Below are 21498 nucleotides of genomic sequence, written 5' to 3'. Positions count from 1 at the left end.
CTGCAGGAATTCCTTGATTGGATGTCTTCTTTTGACTGAATATTGCCAGAGAGTATCCCTTCCACCATTTCAGCCCTTCAAGTATCAGCTTTCTGTTGAGACTCCACAAGATTCTGCCCTCTACCCTACCACTGGCCAGGCTTATATCTTCTCAAAAGCCCCTGTTAAGTATCAGCCGGAGCAGTACCCCTTGGGGGCATACCGTCCCACGTGAGTGTCTCGGGGTATGAGAATGCAGAGGTAACACCAAATGTATATTTGAACACATTTCCCTGCTGCTGGAAGTAAGAGGAAATTGTGGGTAAAAACAGACCCCAGACCCAGCAATTCGAATTAGAATTCGACTTGCTAAATCCTGGATCCGAATATTTTCTTCAGATCTGGGTTAAAAAAGTCATAATGGCCCTTTTCTTAGGATGTAGTTATTAACCAGAGTCGAGATCCCAAGTCCCACGATTTTTACTTCCAATTACTGGCAGACTTGTGTTGGCAATGGACGTCTCCAAATGTTTATGTGTGCTTATGACATCCAGAATATCATTCTGTTTGGCTTGGTGGTGCTTTTGGATGTCAGTTCAAACTTGTGTGATTGAGGTTTCAGAGTGGATGTGTGAGGCCTGACTCACACTAAAATCCATAAAAACTGAAATCATGGTAAAAAAGCAATAACTGAACATTCAATGTAGGGATATTGGCCCACTGAGATGGGTTCCTGTGTTGTTTGAAATAAAATTGTGAAAAATCTTGGTTTCATCATTGATCCTCATCTTCAAATATCTTCTCACACCATGAGGAAAAGTCTACCTTAGCTTACTGAGGAAGTATATTATACACCATCCCTCTGAATTTGAGTATTGCGAAAGGCCTATTTAAATACTTACAAGTATTCAAGAAGAGAATGCTGCTGCTAGGACAGTATCCAATAAGCCCACATTTTACAGTGCATCTTCGATTTTTCACACTTTACATTGTACCCGATTGAATGCCAAAATCTGCTTTAAGGTATCTTTTCTTGCCATAATGTTCCATTAGTAACTGTTTGAACAACAACAGCGGTCCCAAACATTAAGGAATATCACATGAATAAAATATAGACAGAGTCAATCTATACTTTCAAGAAAGACATGTCCAGCCGGACAGGGGTCTCCCAGAGATTTTACTCAAGATTTATGTATTGAAATCACATAAAAATACCATCCAACAATCAACCAAAGTGGACCACAAGCCTGTGTCCAGTACTAACAGAGCAAGTACAAGAGGTGATGTAGACAGCAGAGAAGGGCTTTGTAAGGCGGAACAACGTTACTCTATAAACAGTACAATTGTACAGAGTATAACAGATATGCACTGGACATTTCAGTAGTAATCACAGTTAGGTTCACGTGCATAAAAGGTCGACGGCGTTTCGGACCCCTATAAAATATCAGGGACCATCATCAGGACAAGTACAATGAAAAGCCTTAGGTTAATTAAGCCTCTAAATGCCGGGTCGCCTCGTTAGATAGGGGCTGGCTCCTCGGGCATATGAATACCACGCGATAGCCCAGAATCGGGTCCTGGCGCCAGGAAATGATTCATGCCGACTAACCCGGTATCCTGGCAAGCCGACGGACTGTAATTTTCCCGCGGCCATCGCGACCCGATTCTGGGCTATCGCGTGGTATTCATATGCCCGAGGAGCCAGCCCCTATCTAACGAGGCGACCCGGCATTTAGAGGCTTAATTAACCTAAGGCTTTTCATTGTACTTGTCCTGATGATGGTCCCTGATATTTTATAGGGGTCCGAAACGCCGTCGACCTTTTATGCACGTGAACCTAACTGTGATTACTACTGAAATGTCCAGTGCATATCTGTTATACTCTGTACAATTGTACTGTTTATAGAGTAACGTTATTCCGCCTTACAAAGCCCTTCTCTGCTGTCTACATCACCTCTTGTACTTGCTCTGTTAGTACTGGACACAGGCTTGTGGTCCACTTTGGTTGATTGTTGGATGGTATTTTTATGTGATTTCAATACATAAATCTTGAGTAAAATCTCTGGGAGACCCCTGTCCGGCTGGACATGTCTTTCTTGAAAGTATAGATTGACTCTGTCTATATTTTATTCATGTGATAATCCTTAATGTTTGGGACCGCTGTTGTTGTTCAAAAAGTATGCTCCCCATGGTCCCTGCTGACTAATTTTGGGGTCCCTTGTTGTTATTAAATCCATTAGTAACTGTGCCTTATTGCTGAACAAAGTCTAACTCATCAATGCCTTGCTTCTTGCTTAGACTACACATTACATACCTCTTTGTGTTTCCCCATTACTGGTGACAAAAAGCGATTTGTTATTTCTTCTGACACTTAAACTTACTTTTACCCTTTACAATTCTCACCCCAACTCCCTCAAAGGTGTTTTGAAGGTGAGCGTTGTCCTAGCTGCCCTAATTTCTTCTGGTCTAGTTTCCCCTCTTAGGCCATCATTCTGAGTGGCTTGCAGTATTAGGTTGTGACTTGCTGAATCAGGAATAACATATAATGTGGTTTTCAAGCCTTCTTCACCCCGCACATTTCACCATTAGAAACCTGGTGAAATGTCTGGATGGGGACAGGGTCTAAATGGGTAATTACCACTTCAAACTGGGTGCCAAACGCAGATTCTCACAACATTTCTCACTTTCCAGATAGCATTGAAGGCTCATCTTAGATTACCATTATATTCCTACACCTTGAAATTACCAATACTCATTGAACTCTGTATTTTAAAATGCTGGAATACAGAATCAGGGTTCTCAAACGATCTATAAAGAGAGTCTTAGCACCATGAGACCTGTCTGCATGCACGGGCTCTTTAGAAAAGCTTTATACCCTAAGATAACATAGCATAACATAACATACCATAACATAACATAATCTAACGTAGCATAACATAACATAACATATTATAGCTATCCATGCTACAACCCATCCTCGCTACACTAGTCACTGAATTGAAAGCCATAAACAACACCCCAACCCAAAGGGAGGCATCATGAGATGGGCACTAGGTTGTCACTGATGGACATACACCCAGAATCTCAAAATCTCAAGCAAATAGAGACTGAGGGGTAGGCCCCAGATCTAAATGAGGAACCCTGCTCTAGCAGCAAACTGAAAGAACAGCCTAAGGTAAATAATGAAGATTCTGTGAATACAGAGGAAGAGGTAGAGCCTTCCACAACTTCACTGTTAAACCGGAGAGCTAAGAAATACTTAACCCCTTCGACGCTCATGACGAGCTCAGCTCGTCATGGAGTTTCCATTGATTTCAATGGAAAATACATGAGGACTTTGCAAGGGCCTTAGCATCCAAGTGGTTAAAGAAATGCCAGAAACAAATGAAAACACAGGTAATGAAAACAGATGGCGTCGAAGCCTGCAATGAAGCCACAGCATGAAAAAACAATGGATGACTGCCAGCGCCTCAAAAAAACCCTTATATACGATTTTTCGGGTTGCAACATTCGGCCCAGACTAACGGGGCTGACACAAACCTCACAGTTCCAAATAAGCCTACATATGCACAGCTCGCCCAGCCACAGCAATAAATGGATAATCAAGATGGGCATGCCAGCCGCACACAGGCAGACCGAGCAGCTTGTAGGACAGTGATAAGAAGAACAGCCTTACCATTCAAGACAGGTAACCCCTCACCTGGGAGGAGGATTCCAAGACACAGGCACATTACATAGGCAAAAACAACAGGTGATGGACAGAATGCAGAACATTGTCATACATTCATCCCAGTACAGAGATCTGGGCCTAAATCTATCGTTTTTTTGCACTCCACACCACCCCAGGTCAGACATGGCCATATGCAAATCAGCCTTGACCATGTGCCTCATGGGAACAGTCCAGCCCGAACTGCCAAGCCATGTCTTTCCTGGACCGGAATCAAGCATCCAAGGACCGGTTTCTGGCTATCAGCCGTCATCAGCCTGGATTGCTTGACTCCAGTGGTGTGGAGAGCATGGGACTCACGTCTGAGCAAACCCATCCTACTCGGGGCGACAAAGGCAAAAACAACAGGTGATGGACAGAATGCAGAACATTGTCATACATTCACCCCAGTACAGAGATCTGGGCCTAAATCCATCGTTTTTTGCACTCCACACCACCCCAGGTCAGACATGGCCATATGCAAATCAGCCTTGACCCTGTGCCTCATGAGAACAGTCCAGCCCGAACTGCCAAGCCATGTCTTTCCTGGACCGGAATCAAGCATCCAAGGACCGGTTTCTGGCTATCAGCCATCATCAGCCTGGATAGCTTGACTCCAGTGGTGTGGAGAGCATGGGGCTTACGTCTGAGCATACCCATCCCACTCGGGGCGACAAAGGCAAAACAACAGGTGATGGACAGAATGCAGAACATTGTCATACACTCACCCCAGTACAGAGATCTGGGCCTAAATCCATCGTTTTTTGCACTCCACACCACCCCAGGTCAGACATGGCCATATGCAAATCAGCCTTGACCCTGTGCCTCATGGGTCCAGGAAAGACATGGTTTGGCAGTTCGGGCTGGACTGTTCCCATGAGGCACAGGGTCACGGCTGATTTGCATATGGCCATGTCTGACCTGGGGTGGTGTGGAGTGCAAAAAAACGATGGATTTAGGACCAGATCTCTGTACTGGGGTGAATGTATGACATTGTTCTGCATTCTGTCCATCAATTGTTGTTTATGCACAGGCACATTACATGGCATGAAACCAACATTCACACACCCCACAACACCATTCTAAGCAGAGTACAGTACACACAAAACACACTGGAAGACAGGTCTCAATAAGGAATAAAGAAAACAAGAGAGAGGGCCCAGCAGAACAACAATCAATCAATCAGGGGTGACTAAAAGCGCAGCTACTCACCCGTGATGGTCTCACGGCACTGAGGTGGGGGGGCGGCTCTGTGGCGTGCTGGGGTCATCCAAAGAGACAGGTCAGGAGGGCTTTCCTGAACTGAGACAGTATGGGGGTTTGCAGGTGGCAGAGGGGGAGGCCGTTCCAGGCCTTGCTGCAAGGTAGGAGAAGGACTTTCCTCCCATTCTGATCTTGTAAATGCATGGGATGGTGGCCAGAGAGAGGTCAGCTGATCAGAGGTGTGTCTTGGATGCGTGGAAGAAGAGGCGGTTGTTTAGGTATACTGGTCCGATGTTTTGGAGGGCCTTGTAAGCGTGGGTGAGTAGTTTGAAGGTAATTCTTCTTTCGATGGGGAGCCAGTGGAGATTGCGAAGGTGATGGGCGATGTGGTAGTGGCGGGGTATGCTAGGAATTGTCTGGCTGCAGCGTTTTGGACTGTCTGGGGTTTGCAAAGTAGTTTCCGGCATAGAGAGTGTGGCTGTAGTCCAGTTTGCTTCTGATGAGGGTGTGCATGACTGTTTTTCAGGATTTGGGTGGGATCCATCTGAACATTTTTTGAAGTATGTGTGGTGTTGAAGCATGCCGATTATACAGCTTTTATCTGGTGGTTTATCATACGAAGGGAGTGGAGGTCATCGGTGGCAGTGAGTAGGGCGGTCTCTGTGCTGTGGTTGCTGTGGAATCCGGATTGGGAGATGCCCAGGACGTTGTTGGCATTGATGAAGTTTTCTAGCTGGGGGTTGTCGGCCTTTTCAATGACTTTGGCTGTGAATTGGTGCAGGGTCTGAAGTTCTTGGGGTTTATTGTGTCTGCAGAGGGTTTCTATAGGAGGGGGGTGACTTCTGCGTGTTTCCAGTCATCGGGGAATTTGGCGGTTTCGAGGGAGTGGTTGATCGTCTGGCATAGCTCGGGGCGATGGCCCTGGTGGCTTTGTGGAAGATGTGGGGTGGGCAGGGGTCTGGGGGTGCTCCAGAATGGATGTTCTTCATGGTCTTTAAAGTGTCTTCTGTCGTGAGCTGGGTCCACGTGGGCAGGGTCTGTTGGGTGGTGTCGTTTGGGGTGGGAGCTGGGGCTGTGCAGAGGTCTTGGTTGCCAAAGTAGTCATAGATCGTCTTAATCTTGAGCGGAAAAGAAGGTGCTGAGTTGGGCGCAGAGGTCTTGGGAGGGTGGGGCGTCTGTTGTTTTGCTGCCGGGTTCCCTGAATTCCTTGATGATGGAGAAGAGTTCTTTGGAGTTGTGGGCATTGGTGAGGATTCTGTCTTGGAGGAAGTTCTTTTTGCGGCTTTAATGAGGGGTTCATATGCTGTGGTGACTGCTCTGCAGGCGGTGCGTGTTTCTGGGGTTTTGTTGTATGACTGTAGAAGCTAAGGGGCTGTAAAAGATATCTGTCTCCAAGAGACATGGGCGTTAAAACCTACATTGCTACCCGGGTATGCAGAACATCATAAGCTGGCCAAAAAGATCTGCTTGTTTGGGAGACCCTCTGGAAGGGTATCAATCCACATCAATCACTCAGTAAGTCTGTCCTTCCATGAAATAAACAGCAAATCGCAAATGCTTCAAGCAGGCATTATAAAATAGCGCTGTGGCTCCAGAGGATCACAGCCAACACTAATCATTAACATCTACTTTAACGCTCACGGAGTCAGCGGGATAAAAAAAATTGAAATCTTGATTCTGCTTCTAGAATCACTAATAGGCACTCACACAGGCATATTAATTGTCCTGGTGGGGACTTCAACATGCATTACCCCCTCTCTTCCAACATTCAAACCACAATTGATTATGTCTTCCTATGCCAGGGTCTAAGCAAAGCCCTCTCGATCTCTAATGTGATCCATTGGACATGCAACCCTGTTGATGCAGCTGACCCTGTCAGCTGGGAATCGTGCACCACTACCCGCACTAGGAAGAATAAAAGGAGAAGAACATTTTTAACTCCTGTGGAGGATTAAATGGTCAGCCATCTCGACAGGGAAGTTTGGGAATGGAAGAGAAAATAGGATGGCTGGGCAACAGAGTGGCAGAAGCTTGACATTATCAACAGCTGGCCAAGCCTTGTCCTCGAGCTGTACACTGTTTTGCAACAGGACAGTCCGAACAATACCAAAAGAGCAATGAAACACACTCTGTGATCACTGCCAGAGATTAGGGCTGGGTGAAGCTCGCAGGGTTCCACTCCATGGAATTCTGTGGAGTTACTGAAAAACTCTGCCAAATTCCACTGAGTTCTGCAAGCAGGTCGAGTATTGCTCAGCCAGTGCCGTTTTTGGTGTATTTTACACTTTTACTTTAATTTCTAACAATATGCTGCTACTTTTTTTGAGAATCCTCATGTGTTACTCCAAATAGGGAGAGCAGGGGTATGCACAGTGCCCCACATTAGGGGCGGGAACATGTGGAGCATGCACAGTGCAGGGTAGTTACACTCAGTGCCACAGTCTACCCCAGCCTGCATGCGAGGGCAGCATCTGGACACTGAGCGTGGCGGGATGCACTGCTCACGCACTCCCTGGTCCATTGTTCCCTTCCCCGCAGCCAGACATAACTGCATGATGGTCATCACCTCCAGTTCATCGGCAGCCAGCCTCCTCATCTACACTCAGAAGAGTAGAGGAAGATGAGAACTCGGCGCTCCCATGCCGCAGCAGCACCACAACACCCCACACAGGCAGAGCAGCAGAGGGAATGCCTAGCCCGACCATGGACCCTAGCCCATCATGGCTACTGGCGCACCAAACTTTCCTGATAACGCAGCAGTTCAAATTTCCAGTTAGTATCTAAGGCCCCAGAGTCTATTCAGGCATGTCCACTACCAGAAGACCCTGAATGTTCATAAAACAAAGAACAAACTTGTGGCCAATGCTAACAAAACTAAAATTGTGAAAAAAAGTTCATAAAAATTGGAGGCTGGGGTCACAGAGGCTTGGCAGTGTACAAAACTACAACTATCATGGGGTTTAGTTGAGCAAAACGGGCAAACCAACCATGCATCTACAAAAGATTGCAAATTAAATAACATTCTTAACAGTCCAATGACCACGGTCATCAGGATGGTTCTCAAGGCTAAACTCCTTCCATCAGTAAACTATGTGATAAAAGCCTTTCCATGTATACTTGCAGCTGAACTCGACAAACTTCAATGGACAGAGTACAAGAAAGTGTTTCAACTGCGACCCTACACAAGAAACACTTTGATTAGACTCTAGATCGGCCTCCTTAATCAAAACCCTCATGTCCGCATTGGCGAAAGTGCATGGCTGCCTTGGCCATATATTTTTATCAGGCAACTGCTGCACCCGAGAATGCGATGAAGTCAGCAATCAAGTTAATCTTTGAAAGCAAGAACAATCCCTGGTCCATTCACCTTCAAGCGACAGTGGATACCCTGCACCTCGCAGAACGGGGCCCCAGATACCAATAAATACATAGCCATCAAATCAATAGCAACTGCAGCTCTACTCATGGGAAATAAACACCAAAATGCTACATGTGAGAGACCTACACGCTTCCCTATTGGCACCCCAAATAAACCAATCATGCAAATCATATCTTTACCAGTCATTGAGAAAACATAGTTTAAAAAAAAATATCTGGGCAAGACTGGTGCCACTTTCAATCAAGAAACTGAACCCAGCCTGGAAATCACTTGAAAATATCACAAATTGCATACTGTGCGACTACAGAAGGGAATCGCTGGCTCACATAAAATGTTGTTGCCCTGCACTGCAAATTGCCCGTCGCACACTCCTGAGGCCTATTCTTCTACAGCTGGGCACACACTCAGTATTAGAGGGTCAACCCCTCTTGTCCTCCCTTGAAACATTGGCAGAGATGGCCAAACATGTAAAATGTACATACCAAGCCCATCTGTTGGCCTCTAGCACAGAAGAGTCAAATTAACAATTGACTTCCCACCTATATCAGCCCTAGGGCATGGATGGGGCTGTGCACTGGAACACTTTGATCACAGCACTTGAGAATGTTTGTGCTTTGAAATACCCTGTGTTGCTGCACTGAAAAGCTTTTATTTTTTTATCCACCAAGTCATGAAATAAGTAATCTTAAAAAGAAAATAATAATAATAATAATAACCTGTTTGCACTTTGATAAGTTTCATTTTCTTATAAACTGTAGTCCTATTTTATGCTGTTTTTACATTTGTATTGGTTTTAAGTAATCATACAATAAAGTATTCATTCATGTATAGCATAATATACCATTCTGCAGTCTTCTCTGGGCATAAGATATGTTTCAGGAGTCCAGCAGATTTTGGAAGATTTTTTTGGTATAGGCTTTCAGCTTGTTAAAGATTTCAGCCAGTTACTGAAGCACCATCTGGTTCAGGAATGCAGCTGTCCAGTGCCATGATAGTGTGCAGTAATCACCATGATTTGTTTCATTATCACACACAAGGCTGCAGATACAATATTGCTCCTTGCAGAAGTTCGTCCGGCAAAATCACTTTGCTCCATTTCTCTCTCAGACAGATCGGATGAGTTTCCACCACATCGTCCTTTGAGTTTATGCTCCTGACGTCACTTGGAACTCTTCTCAACAGAAATGTGCCCCAGTAGTCTTGTTGAAGCATTCTATTCCTGAACTATTTCTAAAGCAGGAGCATAGCGTAACGAATCCACAAGTCTAGGGAAGATTACATATCAAAAATATAAATATTTCCGTATATGCTGTAGCGTGCCACAAACTACCCATATATCATCACTAAGAGAGGCAAACTTATTATAAAACAATAATTTTTTTCTTTTTATTGATTATTTAAATACATCACTAAATAAAACATATACAATATAGTAGCAGGCATTTATGTATATCAACACACTACAGGATATTAGATTCATGAGTGAAGAGTCAGTATACAACATGTTTTGAGCTTTAGATTTATGTGTGCTACATTGATATCAGTTAATATTACCTCTAAGGATAGAGTAGAAATGTCCTATTTCACATATCAGATGTATTCACCTATTTTTTGTGATGCCTTTTCTGAAGTGATCCTTTTAACTTTGTCCATTTGTTGTCATATTTTCACAGCCCTGTATGGAGTTCTATTTGATGAGCACAAGGAGGCCGCCTTTTCTAACTATTGGCTCTGGGATTCAGTAGGATTCGCCATTTCCTATGGATGCAGCCCAGCTCTGTGTGTCTATGTGAAGCTTTACATAGTGCTTTCATTTCTGGTGCTTGGAATGACCCTATATGGAATTGTTGAATACATTGAAGGCAGAAAGCGACCTGTAACAGCTACAGAGATGCAAGAACAATAAAGTCTCCTGGTTATCCAAAAAGACAAGCATCCCATCATACCCATACCTAAACAAGCAGGGATGAATAAACTGACAACAAAAAATACAAAAAAGCTGTTGAGAAAATAGGTTTTATGGCAATACAGGAGGCTAGCATTATCCATAAACTGTTAATTTTTTTGCCTCACGCTGAACTGCTAATTGGCTCGAGTGCAGAGTGCGGTTGATCGTCCTTCAGAAGCATGAGGGAGTTTGGCTGTTCTCCGTGTGTATACTGTTCTACACGTGCATGAGGCTGTGATTGCAGGTGCAAGCTCCAAGATCGAACAATGCGTTGGAACGTAGGACGACTTTAAATATTAACGCTCAGCTACGTTGATGGCCTGTGGGCTATTTTCTAAAGGAAGTTAGGCATTTATTGACATCACTGCCTATTTCTGAAAGAGGTAGGCATGCAAAAACGGTTCTATGGTAATGTGCTGCCTGGTAGGATCGTTTGTTCCCGGGAGCGGTCAGAAAGTGCATTGTTTAGATGAGGGAGAGCTTGTTTGTTTACAAAAAGCATGACAAGTATTGGATTAATTGAAAATAAACAGAGGAAATTATAAGATATATTAATAAGAAGAAGATCAGGTGAAGAAAAAGGCAGGTAAATTGAAGTCGAATGTCATCATTACCGAAAATCTGAATGAGGGCTCCAATGAGGAGGTAATAAGAAAAATTGTGAGTAAGGAGTTACAGGGAGTCGTACAGTACACAGTTTAACAGGTTTTGGGTAGAAGAGATAGGCAGAATGTGGATAAGGAGGGATATTTCTCTGTATTGGATTAGGAGGACCTAAATAGAGGTCCTGTTGGAAAGTGCCTTGGAGAAAAGAGATATATGGATGGTTCATCCAATGACAAAGGTGCCCAAAGCAGCTCACAGGGAACAAGTGTCTGAAGCGCCACACAGAAGGGTCAGTTTCACACTGAGAGAGGAATAAATCCCAAAGAGGAGTTGGAGATTAGATTAGATTAGAATACTTGCAAAGCGCATGGCTGCCTCGGCAATGAGGTGTCCCAGCACTGAGGCAAGGAAAGTGGGGGACAGAGGAGGGATTAGAGTTGCGAGTAGAGCCAAGTCTTCACAGACCATCTGAAGACGTGGTGATCAGAGATGCTGCATATGTGAAGGGAGTTCCATAAGGCAGGGGCCAGTCCCCTGAAGGAATGGCCGCCACATCTGGTCCTTCGAATGCGTGGGATTCGTGCGAGGATAAGATTTGCTGAGCAAAGCGCACACGGTGGGGAGTAGAAGGCGCACAAGTCGCTCAGAATGTCTGGGCCGGTGCCGGTCAAAATCTTGTGCACGGTGCAGAGCCCCTTAAAATGGACACGGTGTGCAAGGGGCAGGGAAAAGGAGATTAGACACATGGCTGTACTTAGGGAGGGCAAAAAAGGTGCGTGCTCCAGCGTTCTGGACCCGCTGCAGTCTGTTCAGCACAGACTTATTAGAGCCAAGGAGAAGCACATTCCAGTAATTCAATCGGGCCAATATGGAGGCTTGGATGATCAGCTGCCGCGTTTGGGCGTTGAATAACCCAAGTATCGGTTTAAGGCCGAGTAGCAGCCCAAAGCATTGCCCTGCCACTGATTTGGCGTGCGTCTCGAATGTAAGATCTTTGTCAAGCATAAAGCCCAGGTTTTTCATGGCAGGTTTGGGGGCCGGGGGGCTCCCAGAGCTGGAGGCCACCATTCATTGTTCCAGAGATGGGAATCTTTGCCAATCAGAAGGATCTCAGATTTTGCAGAGTTCAGCTGCAGGAAGTTAGCCCTCATCCACTCTGCAATGGCTAGTACGTCTTCTTTAAATTTTGCTCTGTCTTGGCTGGGGTTGTTGGACAGGGTGATCACCAGTTGGGTATCATCAGCGTATGTCACTAAGGAAATTCCCCTTGCTTTGGCCATCCGTGCCAGAGGATTCATATATATATTAAAAAGCGTGGGGCTCAGCTCCGAGCCCTGCGGGACCCCACAGCTCAGAGGATGAATACGGGAGGCAAAGGGAGAGGCTATCACTTGGAAGGTCTGATCAGCCAAGAAGGAAGAGAACAGGACAAGGCTTTAGTACTAATCCCTATCTCCTTCAAACAGAGGAGAAAGATTTTGTGGGAGACCGTGACAAATGCCGCGCTCAGATCCAGCAGGACCAAAGCTGAGGTCCTGCCGGCATCGCAGCGGATCTCAATTTTTCTACCACCGTCAGCAGAGCAGACTCAGTCTTATAGCAAGGTCAGAAGCCATTTTGGGAGCTATCAAGTATATGATTAACTTCCAAGAAGTGAGTTAATGTCAAATTCACAAAGGCTTCCAGGATTTTGGACAGAAATGGAAGCAGTGAAATTGGACGATAGTTCTCTGACTTGGTAGTATCAAGTGAAGGTTTTTTAAGTAATGGGACCATGCTGGGTGAAAGATCAAATGAAGATCTAGATGAGTATATTTCAGATGTAGAATATAAGGATGTATTTAAATCAGGAGAGTAAGATAAGCAGTAAGAATAGGATCAGAGATATGACAATGGTGATTGATGTGTTTGTGGAAAAATTGTTTAACTCAAGGGATATTAGACATCCCAGGGACAAAGACTGGTTGCCTTTAGATCATGTTTTAGAATACATTAAGCCCAGATTAAGTAAATCCTTGGAAAAGGAGAAAAGAAATATCATGTGGGCAAAGTGTTCAAGGACCGTAATAGATGAAAAGTTGACTTTGACACCAAATTTGTACCCCAAGTTAATTCCTACCTAGGGCCCGATTATGATGCGGTTAGGAAGGATTCCTAATGGCATTTGCTCCTTCCGGATCGAACCGGGAACGTTTTTTCCCGACCCTAGGCCCGATTATGATACAGTTGGGAATCTGGGTTTCCATTGAAGTCAATGGGAGTCCAACCAAATCGTATCTGTAAGCATCCGGATCGGATGCATCATACCTCGGTTTGTCGGACTCTCCAGATCCGAATGGGTCGGGAACCATTTCCAAACCGATTCAGTCTGGAAGATTTCCTAACCACATCATAATCGGGCCCTAGGTGTTGGACATTCTGGGTCCCATAACAAAAATATTTGATGCTGTGGAGAAAGCTTTTTAAAGGGTACTGATTTAGATCTCACTCTGGTAAGAGTGTGACGTCAGAGTGTGGTTTGCTTTTTAGGCAACACAAACGCAGGCCTTTTGGCAGAGACGCATAAGGTGCTGCCTATGCATATTAATCGAAAACTAAGTGAGTTGGCTGGAAAAGAGTCAAGTGAAGATGCAAAAGGATTATTATTCAGGAATGGGATGGGAAGGTGAAGTCCCTAACCAAATGCGTAAAAACATTCACAAGTCAGGATAAGGCGCAATTCTCTATGCACAGGGTATTCGCAGGCTGTAGTTTTTATGGAAGGACTGGTAGGAGAGGGCACTCTTATGGCCGGACAAATTTCAGAACCCATTATCAAATTTAACATACCTAGAGTATAGATCTTACAGGAGAAACCATGGAGGATCTTAATTTTACTCCCAGAGGGGCAGAGGACGAGATCGTAGTCAGCAGTGGAAAAGGGCAAAATCCCAGTCAAGGTCAAGGACAAGGTGAGTACGAGGACAGTTTCTAGTTTTATCCCAACAAGTGTGGGAGGAAGGTTGAGATTTTTCAAGGAGCAATAGGAGTCAATAACAAAGGATACATGTTGCTACAAACAATAGAAGGTTATTGAATAGAGTTTAATTCGGAACCATACCAGCTGAGGGAGCCAAGCATGTTGCTATTCCAGAGATAGCTGTGGGTTGTTATTTAAGAGGAGGTATTACAAATGTTAGAGAAGAATGGGATAGTAAAGATAGATGAGAAGTAAAAGAAATGTGTAAGCACTACATTCCTAGTGGATAAGAGGAACAAGGAATGAAGACGAGTGATACATTTAAGAAATTTGATTCACTATGTGATATATCAACATTTCAAAATGGAAGGAATTCATTAGCTGAAGGATTTACTTCAGTGTTTGGATTGGATGGTGAAATTGGATCTCACAGATACATATTTCACAATTCCAAAAACAAGGAAGAGTCAAGAGTATTTGCAGTTCAGATGGAAGGAACAGTTGCATCAGTTCCAAAGTCTCCATTTCAGCTGTCGGTAGCTCATAGGGGCTTCACAAAGGTGCTAAGGCCAGCTGTAGGTTGGAAAGTACTATCAGCAGAATGATTATTTACTTGAACAGTTTATTGATAATAAATAAAAACGCAGACGAATTAAAAAAGGAGCTGGATATGGTAATAAGTTCGCTTCAGAATTGAGGTTTTGTGATACATTTATAAAGAGCTGTTATGATCCTGATACAGCTAATAGAGTTTTTCAGTTTTGTGGTGGACACAGTGGTAAGTCAGTCACGGTTACCAGAAAAGAAAATGAGGAAGATAAGGCAAGGGGTGAACTTGTTGTAAAGAAGTGAAATTGAGAGAGTTGGCTTGGGTGATTGGCCTTTAGTCATTGTCAATTCAAGCTGTATTTCTGGGGGCCATTACATTGCAAAGCCCTTCAGCGTTTATGGTCTAGCGGAGGGTTTGTGGTATAGAGATATGGTGTCTCTGAGCAAAGATGCGAGAGAGAATTAGTGTAGTGGAAGGAAAATTTGGAAACATGGAATGGTTGGGCTATATTTGGGACAAAGCGGGATTTCGCTCTAGAAACCGATGCAAACAATCTAGGTTGGGAGCTTCTTGCTTAGGTCATGAAACAGGTGGAGTTTGGACAATGGTAGAGAAGAAAGAGTATATATATTTTTGGGAGAAATGCAAGCGGGTTTGTTAGACTTTAGAATTTTCAGAGAAATTTCAGGGAACATTCAGTGCTATTAAAGATGGACAATCTGACTGTGGCATCATTCATAAACAAATTGGGTAGAAGCAGGTCAAAGAGATGGAAATGTGGGAATTTTGCTTAGAGCACATTATAGATTTTAAAGCAGCATATTTGCCTTGAAACCAAAATGTGATAGCGGATTGAAATTCACAAAATGCGATGGATTACAGCGATTGGAAATCGAAGTGAGGATAGTTGTCAAAAGATTCTGAGGTTGATGGGACCTTTGGAGACGGGTCTGTCTGCTTCCAATCTGACTTATCAGTTACCAGGTTATGCCAGTTGGAGACCGGATTGAGGAGCAGTGGCATTAGATTATTTTATGTAGGGTTGGAGGGGAATGAGAGGTTATGCATTTTTCCCATTCTCTATGATTCAGAGAGCATTGTTACAGGTGAGTAGGCAAAGATGTCAGTTGATACTAGTTACTCCTTTTTGGAAATCTCAACCATGGTTTCCAACAGTGATGGAATTAGTGATAAAAACATACTTGATAATGTCAAGCAAAGGTCTGTTATTAGGCACAGAGAACGGGGAGCACCCTCCGGTGGAGTCGGGTTCTCACAGCCTTCTAGTTTGGAGGATATCAGATGCTCTGGAAAATTCATAAGTCTTTCGAGTACAGCTTCAGCTTTACGCAATGAGTCATGGGCTTCAGGTAGAAGGATGAGAAATAGATAAGCATGGAAGGTATGGTTACGTTGGTGTGTGGAAAGGGATTTTGATCCTGTGGAGGTAGATGATGTTTTAGAGGTGCCATACTTCTTAACAGAATTATTTGAGAAAGGGATGTCATACAGGATGGTGCATTGCAAAAGATAGGCTGTGGCAGCTGGTCATTCTTTACGGCAAGGTTTGTCTGTGGGTAGGAGTCATTTGATTACAGAGTGATAAAATGGATTCGGTTGAAGAGACTACCTAATGCAAAGTATCAGGCTTTGTGAAATTAAATTGAGTGTTACAGTTATTTGTGGATTGCCAAGTAACAAATGTTTTGAGGAAAGGGAGTTAATTTGGAAGTTAATGACATTATTATGTCCCATTTAATACAGGAGAGTTTCAGATGTTCGAGCATTGGAAGTGTCTTGTAGATTTGTTTTAGCCAGATGGAGTCGTTTTTGAGACTTGTAAGTGGACAAAACTATGTCAGGGTTTATTTGTTTACCCTAGATTTGACAGTTCACCATATTTGTGCGTTGTATGATGTTTAAGGAGTATAACACAAGAATGTTAAATAAGCAATGTGCAGGGGTAGAGCAGTTGTTAATATCTTATGTAAAACCATGTAAAGCTTCTACAAGCAGTAATGAAGGAAGCAGGTGTAGATATGTCAAAATTTACAGCTCATTCTGGTAGGGGTACTATGGCAAGTAAAGCCTATGTGATGGAAGGACAATCGGATGACATCATGAAACAGCAGATTGGTCTAAGTTCGAAACATTCAAGAGGTTTTATTTCAGAGCAGTAGAAAATGTTAAAAACTGTAATTTGAAAGGCTTTGAACATGCATAATGCTAGCTGCCTGTCTTGCCACAAAATGATGATTTGTTTAGGTTTACTGACTAAAGAATCACAATTTTATTAAAGACAAGAAGTCTAGCATCATCCCACCCACCCTTCCTTTGTAAGAAAATACAGTGAGTAGGGAATTCATTTGAGATGTTACTGTTTTTCAATCTGTTGGACATTTTAAGAAATGTAATTGGTTGCAGTAGATTTAACCATTGATATTTGAGAAAAGAATATATGTATTTGACTTATTTGGAAGATATTTAGGAGTGTTTAAGGGATCGTATTATGGAAGAAATATGGAAGAAGTTTGAGGGAAGAGACAAACAAAAGAGGAAGAAGATGGAGGACATGGCATGTTAATGGAACTGAAAGTTCTAAATTACATTGTAATATTTTTTGAAGTTCTGTTTTGGAAACATTTTAGGTTGCTGCTCAGAAGGAGTGAATACAATGTTTATGCATAAAGCTAGCCTCCTTTTCTTTAATAAAATAGCGATTTTTGTATTCAGTAAACCTGTAAGAATCTTCACTCTTCTTTACAATATGATTATTAAAAGTGAAATCAAGTATTTCAAGTTGTGCCCTGCGCTTGAAATTATAGCCTTGAATACACCATGTTTTTCTTCACAGGGACCACATCTAATTTAGCATGACTCTTATGATGCATGTGGCCTAAACTGGCACCAGGGTTCAACCAATTCTTTTTAAAATTTAAATAATAATATATCATTGAATTTAACATAGGCACATATTGTGCTAAACTGGTCAGCACATTTTGAAATAGGGACTTTGTATATGTAAATGAAAAGTAAGTATGATATCTCCATAACTCACTTGTATCATGAGAGAATTAAAAGAATGTAAATATGAGCCTACTGTAACATGTCAGATGTATTATTCCCAGTGCTTTCATGCAAAGTCTGAGATTTCACTACAATTAACCAAATATGAAAATTCTGGGTTTTATCAAGATTATTTAACATGTCGACCATGTGGACTGCACCACTAAGAACCTAAAACCCTTAATAATGTGACAGTCCTTGTTAGCTGCAGGTAAAAAATTGCATAATTATGCGGCTGGCATTTCTCCTTCTATATTTCTACCAGAAAGCCATTGCAATGTGTCTTAACATAACATAACATAACAGCTCACCTATATCAAGATGGGGATGTGAAACCATCAGCAGCACATCATCTCCATAGAGATCTAGTTTTTGATACTGACCTCCCATAGCAATACCATCTTTATCAGGATGCCGCCTGATACGCTCAGCAAAGGGCTCCATATACAAGGTGAAAAGGAGCGGCGACAATGGACACCATGCTGTGTCCTGCAGATGATGGGGAAGGAGCAGGACTTCAGCCCATTAACCCGGACTGACACCGTGGGGCCAGAGTACCCAGACAAATTTCAATTGCGAAATCGGGGACCCAGGCCCACCCTCTCAAGGATGAGTTGTAAGAAAGGCCAATGTACCCAATCAAATGCTCTCACGTCGTCGATTGATACTAACAGAGCTGGGATGCGGGATCTGCTAGTCTTATCAATGAGATGAGGGATACGTTTAGTGTCGTCGCTGCAACTACGCCCCTGGATGAAGCCTGATTTATTTTTCATGTAGGGCCCTAGTTGGGCTTTCAAAATGGCCATAAAAATGTTGGGGGTCAACATTAAAGAGCTAAATAGGGCAATAAGAAGCGCTATGAGCATGGTTGTTCCCTGACTTCGGTATTACCGTTATAGTTTCCATTTTCATAGTACCAGTGAAAGTCCCTTGTGTGCTGAAGGAATATTATAATCTAGTCAAAACTGTGGCCAATTGGAGAGTGAACATTTCGTAAAAGCTCGCAGTGAGCCCATCTTGACCTGGAGCTTTGTCTAATTGCAATTTCCCTATTGCTGTCAGGTCACATCCACTGTGATGTCCTTATCTAAAAGCTGGGTCTCCCTCTCCGGCAATTGGGCTAAAGGGGCATGCGCAACATAGGCAGCGGCATCCTGGGGGTGTAGTGGATCAGCGGCATATAAATGGGTATAGTAAAGCTCAAATTCTGCTGCAAACCCTGCATCGTGTCAAGCCCCATTACCCAATGCATCTCTAATCTCCGAAACCTGTTGGCGCTGTGTCTGGGCGCATCAACGGTGGGCGAGGAGGTGCATCACCTTCTTGTCCCCAGTGTAATATTTGTGTTACGTGAGTAGTAGTGCATGCTCTGCCGTGTCCACATCCAGTACTCTGAGCTGTTTTCTAGCTAAGGTGAGTGGCCTCCATGTTCTATGTCAACCTGTCTGCCTGTGTGATGCCTCTAAATCCTTCACTTGGTCTCTAAGGTGGATCATTTCCCCTGTCTGTCTTTGTGTAGTTTCGTGGATCAAGCTATAAAAGTCCCCCTAACCACAGCTTTGAGTGTATCCCACAGCAAGGCTACAGGAGTGTGGGGATTATCATTAATTATAAGATACATCTGGATAACCTTTAGGATTTCAGTGACAGTCTGTTCATAAGCCAGCAGCTTGTGATTCATTCATCATGTACACAATCATGGGCAATGTGCAGGTAAATGTAGAGTAATGGAAATTGGAGAGTGGTCCGACAGGGCCATCACTCCAATGTCTGTGTGCTGGACTGCTGATGCAACGGAGCTGGTAACCAGAAGATAATCTAGTCTAGTGTATGTCTGGTGGGCGGCTGAGACAAAAGAATACACTTTCACAGGAGGGCTCATGTCTCTCCACACATTCACCAGGCCTGCCTCCATGAGCTATTGTGATACTGGAACAGTGAAGGACCCTGTCAGGCCCACCCGCTGAGCCGAGTGGTCTAGAAGAGCGTCTTGAGTAAAATTCAAGTCTCCTCCTAACAGAACGTTGGTGTCTTGGTAGGTGAGAACTTTCCCAATTGCATGCTGATTGAATGCTTCTTGATGATCGTTGGAGGCATATAGATAGACCACAGTGTAGTTAGGCTGATAGAGGGAATTTCGCAAAGACAGCAGCTGGCCAGTAATTTCAAAATGCATCTGGAGAACTTGCCCCTGGAAATGTGTGGCTAGGAGGATTGCCATTCCCGCTTTCTTCCCAGGGCCCAAGGAGAAGAACTGTCTATCAAACCATTTATATATTTTAGCCTGCCCCAATCACGTCGAAGTAGATGAGTTTCTTGTAAGAGACATATATCACTCCGGGAGACTTTCATGGAGACCAGTAATGTCAAGCACTTTGCTAGAGCATTGAGACCCTGTATGTTAAGTCGCAATATCTTCACCATGGTGAAAAAGAGGTAAGGCCACTAGGGAGTTCAAAAATGGGGCATAGGCTAAATAGCCTCTCTCAGATATCAGTAGGCTCTGAGTAACAGGTGGTGGGTGCAATATGGGAAGAGGGTGGGAGCATCTTAGGAACTGGGGGACAGTCAAACAAGATAAGATAAACCAGTGGTGTAGCAAAACTAGAGGGGGAAATCTTTCAAAATATATGCAGGGGGCCCGACACTTCCAGATCCAGTACAGAGCTCTCAGGCCAGGGACCTGCCAGTGCCAGAGTTGGCCCCCCAGGGCTCAAGCCACAGGGTCTGCGGGAACTTTTGTTACGCCACTGAGATTAACATTACTGTCTGATCCAATATGCTGTGTGTTGTGGATCCATGTCTCTGCCAAGAATATGGCTTGAAGGAGAAAGGGAACGCCCAGGAGATCTGCTGCATACAGAGATAGACAGATAAGACGTTCTTAATTTTCAGAAGGTGTAAGCACACAGCTGGGTGAGCTAGGCTTCCCTGCGGGGGCAGCCAATCATCAGAACTACGGGATGAGCCAGTAATGTCCGGAGAGGGAAAGTTACATCATAGGCGATGAGGCGACTTCTCATTATGTGGCAGAGACTGGGGACCACTCCCTCTGTGTAATGTTCTGTAGCAGGACCATGCACTCTGCAGCAGACGGTTTGCCGGCCTTCTTCCAGAATCGGTGGCAGGATCTTCTCATGGTATGAGGTGGTGGACAGTGGGACTGTTGATGCTTTGTTGACTTAAGATCGCGTTTCTCCTCTTCAAGTCACAAAATCGAAAAGGCCTCCCCCAGTGTGTGGACTGCATGTGTTTCCCCATTCCATATGAAAATAATAGGCAAAGAGGGGCACCACCTATAGCGAATTGCCTTTTCCCAGAGTGCTGTGGTCGCCGGTTTCAGGGCCCTGCACCATTGGAGCATGATAAGCGACAGGTCTTGATAGATCCACAGAAGCATGCCTTCAAATGCAATAGCACCTTGGTGCCTTACTGCACCATTTTCATTGCTTACTGATGATAGTTATGCAGGCTTTTAAGAATGTCTGTGGGGTTCTGGGCATCCTGGAGGGGTAGCTAGCCCTGTGGGTGCAATCAAATTCTAGGACTATGTGGCAGCATCCAGCATCTGCCGGTAAAGTAACCCCCTTTACGAATGTTGGACCTTCAAGACCTGTTCTTCAAGTCTTCTAGATGATAGTTGAGATCTGCATTTTGATCTTGAAGCTCAAGGATTTAGCCACAGCATGTTTCTAGCTCCTCTTCTCTAGCGTTGTTTCCTTGCTACATCATGTCAATTTGTTGACCTAGTCCCCAACCTCTCGACGAATTTCCTTAATGAATTAATTCTTTATTGTATAGTTAATAAAAACCATTACAAAATATAAAATACCACAATGTTTAAAAAGAAGGGAGTTAACACTGCTATATGAAAGATATTTTTTTTTAAATGAAGATATCATTCGAACTTCAGGATAAATTTGTCAAGGACCATGGCTCAGCCACATAGATAAGGAGATCGTATTGCAAGTTCAAGTCTTTACCAATAGCCCTAGTTTTTTCTCAAAATTGGCAATAAATTTGACTGCTCTGCAGATGAATTGAGGATCCACTGAGCATAGGATTTGTACGATCGCAGACCGACACGTGCGTATTCCAT

General features: G+C 43.8%; 1 protein-coding gene across 1 annotated transcript in view; it reads left to right on the top strand.

Moving 5' to 3' along the window:
• The window catches only part of LOC144762549 (protein unc-93 homolog A-like), a 244248-nt gene extending 234075 nt beyond the window's left edge, over window positions 1-10173 (top strand). The window contains exon 8 of the mRNA XM_078647777.1: window positions 9941-10173. Coding sequence (XP_078503903.1) covers window positions 9941-10173 — 233 coding nt within the window. The remainder of the gene's footprint in view (window positions 1-9940) is intronic.
• The last annotated feature ends 11325 nt before the right edge of the window (window positions 10174-21498 follow it).

Source organism: Lissotriton helveticus, chromosome 6 (assembly GCF_964261635.1).
Source record: "Lissotriton helveticus chromosome 6, aLisHel1.1, whole genome shotgun sequence".
Taxonomy (NCBI): Eukaryota; Metazoa; Chordata; class Amphibia; order Caudata; family Salamandridae; genus Lissotriton; species Lissotriton helveticus.
The sequence above is the reverse complement of the archived record's forward strand: the minus strand, read 5'-3'. Positions and strand labels throughout refer to the sequence as shown.